The sequence below is a fragment of the Rhincodon typus genome, chromosome 44, assembly GCF_021869965.1.
Source record: "Rhincodon typus isolate 14 chromosome 44, sRhiTyp1.1, whole genome shotgun sequence".
NCBI lineage: Eukaryota > Metazoa > Chordata > Chondrichthyes > Orectolobiformes > Rhincodontidae > Rhincodon > Rhincodon typus.
The window spans coordinates 1,410,991-1,420,750 of record NC_063375.1 but is presented as its reverse complement, the minus strand read 5'-3'; the positions used below and the strand labels follow the sequence as shown (position 1 = coordinate 1,420,750).

The following is a 9,760-nucleotide window of genomic DNA, read 5'->3' as shown; positions in this document are numbered from 1 at the left end:
CTCCTCGAGCCTGTTACACAGGAACAGGAGGCCATTCAGCCTCCCCCGCTCCTCCTCGAGCCTGTTACACAGGAACAGGAGGAGGCCTGTTCACTGTCCTTCAGCCTCTCCCGTCCTTCGATAAAGTCACGGCTCATCTGTGTCCCTCAGACACTGTCTCCATTTCCCCTCTCCGTCGCCCTTAGCAATTTCTTGCTGTCTTCGACCGGGCAGTCTAGATCCTGAACCTCCGAGCTAAATGCGTCCCAAACCCTGAGATAGGCCTCCCTCGCGGCTAAGCTTTTGAGAGTTCAGACTAGCTTGACTAAAAAAAAATTTCCCAGCACGCCTTTCACAATCGCGTAGCCATTTCTGTTGCTGGCTAGGGCTCTCTCCCACCCTCGGGCTCTGTGTTGGAAAGTCGCTGCTGTCTGGTCTTAAATTGAGCCCTCGAGGCCAAAGGTCTGGGGTCCAACACATAGCTCTCACCCCCAGCGGCCAGCTCACAGAACTTCCGAATGTTTCAGGCACAGGAAGCTTTCACGCACTCTGATTCCTTCCATATGCACAGTCACACAGCACAGAAACAGACTCATACTGCTTTCCCAAACGGAACTAGTCCCATTTGCCAGCATTTGGCCCCCATCCCCCTGAACCCTTCCTTATCCATGTCCCCATCCAGATGGCTTTCGAACGTCGTCATTGTACCAGCCCCCACCCAAATCCTCTGGCAGCTCGTTCCATACACGCACCACCTTCTGCGTGAAAAAGTTGCCCCTCAGGTTCCTTTCACCTTAACCCTATGCCCCTATAGCCCTGGATTCCCCCACTCCTGGGGGAAAAGACTTTTCCTATTCACCCTAACCGTGCCCCTCATGATTTTATAAACCTCGATAAGGTCACCCCCTCAGCCTCCGACGCTCCAGGGAAAATAACACCAGCCTCTCCCTGTAGCTCAAACCCTCCAACATCCTTGTAAATCTTTTCTGCAATTCCCAGGTTTAACCACATCCGTTCTATAGCAGGGAGAATTGCACGTGGTATTCTAAAAGTGGCCGAACCAATGTCCTGTACAGCTCAACCCCTTCCAACATCCTGGTAAATCTTTTCTGAACCCTTTCAAGTTTCACAACATCCTTCCTGTAGCGGGGAGACCAGAACTGAACGCAGTATTCCCAAAGCGGCCTCACCAATACGGCCGCAACATGGCCCTCCCGGCTCCTACGCTCAACGCGCCGACCAATAAAGACAAGCGTCCCAAACCCCTTCTTCACCGCCCTGTCTACCTGCGTCTCCGCTTTCAAGGAACTATGTACCTGCTCCCCCAAGGTCTCTCTGTTCAGCGACACTCCCCAGAGATTGGATTTCACAAACGCAGAAAGCGATTGAGGCCCTATATTGTGCGTTTTCAAGAAAAAAAAAGAGCTTGATGCAGCCAAAGGGATTTTGGGGGCCGGGCCGAGAGAACAGGTTTGAACTCGATGGTCAGCCTTGATCGTATTGAAATGGCAGAACAGATTCATCGGGCTGAATGGCCTACCTGTCTTCTGTTTATCCTTATTTCCGTGTTTGAGGGCATGGATGGGAAGGCAGGTGGATAGTCAGAGTTTAGAATCAGAATTAGCTTTATTGTCACACATACTCACACGCGAGTACAGCAAAAAATTTACACGTCACCACTCACGGCACCGTCTTTGGTACCAAAGGTCCAGATTCTTAAGTACAAATTCTGAGGGGAGAAAAGTTAAAAGCAGAAAGAAATTAAAAAGTCTCGCGATAATTTAGAAAAACAGAGAAATGTGAGTTCAGGATAACAGTCCTTCCAAACTAGTCCGCACTGGGCTTTACCTCGAGGCCTGGAGTTCGAGTCCACGCTGAGGCCTGGAGTTCGAGTCCACGCTGAGGCCTAGAGTTCGAGTCCAGGCTGAGGCCTGAAGTTTGAGTCCATGCTGAGACCTGAAGTTCGAGTCCACACTGAGGCCGGGAGTTCGAGTTCACGCTGAAGCCAGGAGTTCGAGTCCACGCTGAGGCCTAGAGTTTGAGTCCACACTGAGGCCGGCAGTTCGAGTCCGTGCTGAGGCATGGAGTTCAAGTCCATGCTGAGACCTGAAGTTCGAGTCCACACTGAGGCCTAGAGTTCGAGTCCACACCGAGGCTGGGAGTTCGAGTTCATGCTGAGGCCTAGAGTTCAAGTCCACGTTGAGGCCTGGAGTTCAAGTCCACCCTGAGACTGGGTGTTCGAGTCCACGCTGAGGTCTGGTTTTTGAGTCCATGCTGGGAATTCGAGGGTGGCCTAAATGAAAGAGGACTCGCTAACTGAGAGGGCGTTTGAGAAATGTTTGAGCAGTACTTGCGTTGCTGAGTGCAGGGAAATGGGACGAGCGAGAAATGAGATTTTTGTTGACTGTCATGGAGACGCCTGGTTGAGTGGCCTCCTCCTGCTGTTGCCACGGAGGCCTAGGAGGCTCAAACTTTGATGGAGACAGAGCGCGCCCCTCCCGATCTGCCCACCCTCTCCTCATAAGACAGGCCCCCATCATCCCTGGGATCAGCCGATCTCAATGCCTCCACCAATGGGAAACTCTGTCTACTCCGTTTCCCTGCTCCCTCACCATTTCACGATCAAATCTACACCCCATGCTGTTCTTCCCTGACGCGAACACTTGTAGCTCTTGTTGGTCAAGCCTTCAAGGGATGTTGGGGTTGAGGGGGGAGATTGGGATTGATTATACTCACTGGCGGAGCAGGGCCTGAATGGCCTACTCTGAACTCTCCCTGTGTCCCTGTTAAAAATAATACATTCACTGGATGCTGGCTAGGCCAGTGTTCTTGGTAATTAAGGGTGAACCACGTTGTTGTGGGTCTGGAGTAGGCCAGACCAGGTAAGGATGGTTATTTCCCTCTCTAAAGGGATTCAGATGGATTTTTCCAACAATCATCATAAGATTCTTACTTCTAGATTTTAATTTATTGAATTAGAAATCCCAATATGTTGCCGTTGGGGGTATAGGAACCCCGGAACATTCTTTGGATCAACACAGTCCAAGATAGTACTACTAGGCCTCCCTCTTTGGGCCTAGTAAGTTGGGAGGAACCAAACATTTCTGACCAGAGGCTGGTGGAACTCACTGACCGGTTCAGAAACTTCCAGAACGTTTAAGTGGCAATCTCGGGTATTCACTTAGTCTCCGAGGGAATGGGAACTCGCCGAGTTCGGGTAAGGACAGGATTGAGGGCCTGTTTCTGCTCCGCCCGACCGTGGAGCCCACAGGAGGAACGAAATGAGATCTTGGGCCCAGGCAAGGACGGGCAGGTCGGGGAGGCCTACCATTGGACTGTTCATCGAGAAAACTCAGGGAATGTTCTGGGGATCCAGCTTCAAATCCCACGAGGGCGGACAATAAGAATCTGGGAACTCACGGCTCCCCGTGATATTGGAAAGGACCACTTTTTAGGGAAGGAAACTGCCGTCCTTACCCGGTCCGGCCTACACGCAACAGAGGACCCATGCAGCGAGGTGGGTGACAGGGGACAGGCGACAAATACGAGGCCGAGCCCTCATCTCATGAATGAATTTAAAATAAAAACGTTTTCATCCTTCCGCGCGTGAACCAGGTGAGTGTTGGCACAATCATGTTAACTTTTCAGCTTATTAAGGAGAAAAACAATCGACAAATCGCCCCCAGGTTGGCATTTACGCGGTGAGAAAGGGGTAGAGGGCGTAGTTTCTCATGTGACGCTGTAGAGAGGTGTGGGATGCGTCAAAAGCTGTTGTCCATGCTGCTGCGGCTCTTTACTCGGGTGCTGCGCACCGTCTGGGACGAGGCCTCTTCGCTGAGGGCCCGGCGTAAGGTGGTGCCCAGGGATCTCCGTGCCCGCTGACGGACGTCCCGCCCGGCGAAGACGTAGAGCAGGGGGTTGAGGGCGCTGTTGAGGGACGCCAGGCCCACCGTGGCGTAGTCCCAGGCCCGGACGGCCTCGTAGTCGCTAAAAGCCTGAAGTAGGCCGAAGACATGGTAGGGGAGCCAGCAGACGAAGAAGGCCAGCACCACCGCCAGGATCAGGCGCAGGGGGCGCCGCCGGGACCTGCCGAAGTTGGCGCGACGCACCCTCAGGCCGATCATCAGGTAGCAGGCCGCCATGACCAGGAAAGGGAGGATGAAGGCCACCAGGGCCCGCGACACCTCCACCAGGCGAATGACCCCCGCCCCAGCGTAGTTGGCGGTGCAAGTGGACGTCAGGGGCGACACCCGGCGGTGGAGGAGGGCAGGCAGGCACATGAGGCCTGCCAAGGCCCAGGCTGCGGCGCAGGCCGCCCAGGCCCAGCCTAGTGTGCGCCAGCGCTGCGACCAGACGGGCAGCGTGACGGCCAGGCAGCGGTCGACGCTGATGGTGGTCAGCAGGAAGACGCTGGCCGCCATGTTGAGCAGGATGGCGGAGGGAAGGAGCCGGCACAGGGCCGTCGTGTCTGGCCAGCGGTTGCCGAGGGCGACGTTGGCAATCTGGAAGGGCAGCGAGAGGCAGTAGGCCAGGTCGGCGACCGCCAGGTTCAGGAACCACACGGTGTTCACCGTCCGCTTCATCCGAAAGCCCGCCACCCAGATGACAGCTGCGTTGCCAGGGGCGCCGACGATGAAGGTGAGGGCGTACATGGATATGGCCAAGATGGCTGCCGGGGTCAATGTGTGGACATGGTCCACAAACACGTCTTCATCTGTGTAGTTCTCATAACTGTAGTTTGAAAACCACATGTCATAATTTTCAAGACTGTAATTAAATAGTCCATACCCATCCATCGTGGTACCTGAAACAGGAGAGAGACAACATAACAGCAACTAAAAATGTTGCAGGCCGTCAGCTGAACGAATCCAGTTGAGTGGTTAAAACCTCTGCCTCAGGGCATTTCGCACCCAGGTTGGGGTCTACACGCTCGTCCCCGTCTCTGTGCGGGTTTCTTCCCACTGTCTGAAGACGTGCAAGTGAGGTTCGATGCTAAATTGTCCCGTAGTGCCCAGGGATGTGCAGGTTAGGGTGGATTGGCCGTGCTAAATTGTCCCGTAGTGCCCAGGGATGTGCGGGTTAGGGTGGATTGGCCGTGCTAAATTGTCCCATAGTGCCCAGGGATGTGCGGGTTAGGGTGGGATTGGCCGTGCTAAATTGTCCCCTAGTGTTCAGGGAGGTAGAGGGTGTATATTAGGTGGGTCATAGGGGGATGCTCTGAGGGTCGGTGTGGACTTGTTGGGCCGAAGGGCCTGTTTCCACACTGTAGGGATTCTAATAAAACCTCCACAAGGGGGAACAGAACCTTGTGTTAAGGAAATCAGGAGGTTAAATCTTTTAAAAAGGAACAAATTTGCTCAATGGGTTCATTTCCGGCTGGTAATGCAACAACATAAAATAGAGAAATAGAGTCAAACGGCACAGAAACAGACCCTTCGGCCCATCTCGTCCGTGCCGACCCACATATCCTAAATTAATCTAGTCCCATTTGCCAGCGTTTGGCCCCTATCCCTCTAAACCCTTCCTTATCCATGTCCCCATCCAGATGCCTTTTAGATGTTGTCATTGTACCAGCCCCCACCCACTTCCTCTGGCAGCTCGTTCCATACACGCACCACCCTCTGCGTGAAAGAGTTGCCCCTCAGGTCCCCTCCCACCTTAAACCTACGCCCCTCTAGTTTTGGACTCCCCTACCCTGGGGTAAAGCTATTCACCCTATCTATGCCCCTCATGGTTTTATAAACCTCTATAAGGTCACCCCCTCAGCCCTTCAACACTCCGGGGAAAATATCCCCCGGCCTATTCGGCCTCTCCCTGTGGCTCAGTGGTTAGCACTGCTGTCTCCGGTTTTGATTCCACCCTCGGTCGACTGTCTGTGTGGAATTTGCACATTCTCCCCTTGTCTGCGTAGGTTTCCTCCGGGGCCTCCAGTTTCCTCCCACAGTCCAAAGATGTGCGGGTTAGGGTGGGATTGGCCGTGCTAAATTGTCCCCTAGTGCCCAGGGATGTGCGGGTTAGGGTGGGATTGGCCGTGCTAAATTGTCCCTTAGTGCCCAGGGATGTGCGGGTTAGGGTGGATTGGCCGTGCTAAATTGTCCCGTAGTGCCCAGGGATGTGCGGGTTAGGGTGGATTGGCCGTGCTAAACTGTCCCGTAGTGCCCAGGGATGTGCGGGTTAGGGTGGATTGGCCGTGCTAAATTGTCCCATAGTGCCCAGGGATGTGCAGGTTAGGTGGCATCATAGGGATAGTGCATTGGGTTGGGACTGGCTGGGATGCTCATTCGAGGTTCTGTGCAAACATGATGGACTGAACGGACTCTGTCTGCTCTTCCACCCACACGCTTCATGACCTGTTCTGATTAAAAGTCTCTCTCAGCCTCGAATATAACCCCTCCATTCCCCTTCCTGATTAAACATCTCTCTCTCAGCCTCGAATATAACCCCTCGATCCCCCTTCCTGATTAAACATCTCTCTCTCTCTCAGCCTCGAATATAACCCCTCGATCCCCCTTCCTGATTAAACATCTCTCTCTCTCTCAGCCTCGAATATACCCCCTCGATCCCCCTTCCTGATTAACCATCTCTCTCTCTCTCAGCCTCAAATATACCCCCTCGATCCCCCTTCCTGATTAAACATCTCTCTCTCCCTCAGCCTCGAATATAACCCCTCGATCCCCTTTCCTGATTAAACATCTCTCTCTCAGCCTCGAATATAACCCCTCGATCCCCCTCCCTTATTAATTAACCATTTCTCTCTCAGCCTCGAATATACCCCCTCGATCCCCCTTCCTTATTAAAAATCTCAGCCTCGAGCGACCCAGCCCCGACAGCCCTCTGCGGTAAAGAATTCCACAGACTCACTCCCCTCAGTGGGAAGAATTTCCTCCCCATCTCTGTCTTCATTGGGTGACCTACCCCCTTACTCTGAGATGGTGCCCCCTCTGGTCCTAGACTCTCCCACACAAGTGGGGGAAACGATCCCTCCACACCTCCCCTGTCAGGTCCCCCCCACCTTTTCTATTTCTATAAGGTCACCCCTCATTCTCCTTAACTCCACCCGACCTACTCAACCTCCCCCTCATAAGGCAGCCCTTCCATCCCCGGGATCAGCCACGTGAACCTTCCCTGCACTGCCTCCAATGCCGGTCTATCTCTGCTTGGATACGGGGCCCTAAAACCCTTCACCGTGTTCCAGCTGGGCTCTGACTGGGGCCTTGTATAGTTTTAACAAAACCTTCCCTACTTTCATACCCTATTCCCTTTGAAATAAAGGCCAACCCGCTCCCTCGGCGCTGACCCTCCGACGGCGCCTGCTCCCTCGGCGCTGACCCTCCGACGGCGCCCGCTCCCTCGGCGCTGACCCTCCGGTGGAGCCGGGGACACAGACAGGACACCTCGAAGGCGATATCCCTCCCGTCTGGCCGCGAGCTCTCTCTCTCTCTCTCCTCGCCAGGATGACCGCGGCTTGGAGACTCGGCTCGGAGGCCGCGTCAAAAGCTCGGAGCGTTCAGATATGTCAAGATATTGCGTCTCCTGTGGTCTGTCTTCTGCTTGACGTTAAAATGTCACAGCAGACAGTCAGACAAAACCGCAGACCCCAGGCACCTGCTCCACGCATCTGGGAGGGAAAAAGCAAAGCAGGAAATGAAATTTCACTCCCTCTCTCTCTCACTCCCCCTCTCTCTGCTTCGTTTCCACTGGTCAGACAGATTGTGGTTTTCGTGCCTCCTATATTTTTTTCGTCGTTACGAATTCGCTGATGGCACGATTGGCCTCAGCAGCGACAAGCCGCTGAGCGGGTCTGGAGTCACGTGTAGGGCAGACCAGTTGAAGACGGCAGATGCCCCTTCACCAAAGGGCAGGAGCGAGCCAGCAGTGGGTTTTCTGTTCGTGGTCGCCATTCGCCTCTGGATTCCGGTTGTTTTCCTTCAATTGGGCTCGAATTCCGCTCTGCAGACGAGCCCAGGACATGCCCAGGGTCTCTGGGTTGGCAGCCCGACGATGTGACCACCCACGCTGTCATCGGGCATCCGTGCAGAGGGCTGTGGGCATCTCCGACAGTACGCCCACGTTCCCAATGACCCTCAGGTCTGGAGGACGAGTTAGGGTCCAAATTGGCAACTGCCTGCCACCCACCCATGCCCCCCGAACCCCACTTTTCCGCAGCTATGCCAGTCCAAGTAGTGTCTTCAGAGAGGGAGTGCCAGCGTGTGGCAGACACACAGGTGGGTGCCGGGGGAAGCTGGATCATCCTTTTCCCGACCCCCTATCTCTCCCCTTTCGCGCTCAGCATTATACTCAGCGTGGATATTGTTTAAACAGCGAGGGTGATTTTCAGCGCTGACCCTCCGACAGCGCCCGCTCCCTCGGCGCTGACCCTGTGACGGCGCCCGCTCCCTCGGCGCTGACCCTCCGACAGCGCCCGCTCCCTCGGCACTGACCATCCGACAGCGCCCGCTCCCTCGGCGCTGACCCTCCGACAGCACCCGCTCCCTCGGCGCTGACCCTCCGACAGCACCCGCTCCCTCGGCGCTGACCCTCTGACAGCGCCCCGCTCCCTCGGCACTGACCATATGTTGTGCACATTGACATTGAACGAGGAATGGTTAGATTTTTAAATTCTTTATAAATTCATCCACTCACCCCATCCTCCCTATCTCTGTCACCTCCTCCAGCCCCCTACACCCCCTCCCTATCTCCGTCACCTCCTCCAGCCCCCTACACACCCTCCCTATCTCTGTCACCCCCTCCAGCCCCTACACCCCATCCGTATCTTGTGATCTGTGCACTCCTCCGCTCGCAGCCTCTCGAGCTTCCCTCTACTCCCATTTCTGCGCTGTCGTGGGGCCGTGCCCCTCAGCTGTCTGAGGGGAGGCTAGAGTTCAGGGTTCCCTCCCTCAACCTCTCTCTCTCTCTCTCACTCTGTCAAAATCTTCCCTCCTTCATGCTGCTCCTGACTCGGGCTCTCGTCGTGGGATCCCTACGATCCTCTCAAATGGCCCAGATTGTCCGAGCACCTTTTGTTCGTAATGAGGGCAGGAGTGTGGACCGAGATCCCCGTTACTTCCCCCAAGCCATGGCTTGACTCACCCTCCCGTCCAGGCAAGAGACAGACAGAAATAATACAACCAGCAGTCAAAGCGTTCCCACTTACTTGTGTCGGGATGGGGTCCCCGTGTCTCTGCAGGTCAAGGGGGCCGAGATCCCCAGATTCCTCCTGGAACCCCCCAGCTCCGTCTCCCAAATGAGTCTGTCCAAGGGTCCTGACGTTCCTTCTCACATTCTGAGATAAAGTCACAGACACCCCACTGAAACCAACGTCTTCCCCTTTTTGAGATCGGAGGAACTGCCAAGACTGGAGTCAGAGATAACGCAGCGTGGGAGCCGGAGGAATGCAGCGGGCCAGGCAGCACCAGAGGAGAAGGAGAACTGACGTTTCAGGTCGGGAATCCTGCTGTGTTCCTCTGGGTTCATCTTTATTTCTTTCTTGTCACAAACCAGTGGACTCCGCTGGGACAACACTGTCCCTATCTCACATTCCCCAGGATAGGGGCAGCACGGGGTTAGATACAGAGTAAAGCTCCCTCTACACTGTCCCCCCATCAAACACTCCCAGGACAGAGGGTTAGATTCAGAGTAAAGCTTCCTCTACACTGTCCCCCAATCAAACACTCCCAGGACAGTTTAGCATGGCCAATCCACCCTAACCTGCACATCCCTGGGCACTACAGGACAATTTAGCACGGCCAATCCACCCTAACCTGCACATCCCTGGGCACTA

General features: G+C 54.8%; 2 protein-coding genes across 2 annotated transcripts in view; one reads left to right on the top strand and one right to left on the bottom strand.

Annotated features, from left to right (window-relative positions):
• Positions 1–3,684, top strand: part of LOC125487747 (FYVE, RhoGEF and PH domain-containing protein 1-like) — an 11,742-nt gene extending 8,058 nt beyond the window's left edge. The window contains exon 5 of the mRNA XM_048619943.1: positions 3,628–3,684. Within this exon, the coding sequence (XP_048475900.1) occupies positions 3,628–3,684 (57 nt within the window). The remainder of the gene's footprint in view (positions 1–3,627) is intronic.
• Positions 1,617–9,273, bottom strand: LOC109924785 (C3a anaphylatoxin chemotactic receptor-like). The gene is made up of 2 exons (XM_048619874.1): positions 9,134–9,273; positions 1,617–4,783 (listed from the first exon to the last, which is right to left on the bottom strand). Exon 2 carries the CDS (start codon positions 4,773–4,775, stop codon positions 3,741–3,743), a length of 1,035 nt encoding a protein of 344 aa, XP_048475831.1. The 5' UTR covers positions 4,776–4,783; positions 9,134–9,273; the 3' UTR covers positions 1,617–3,740.
• Positions 9,274–9,760: the final 487 nt, after the last annotated feature.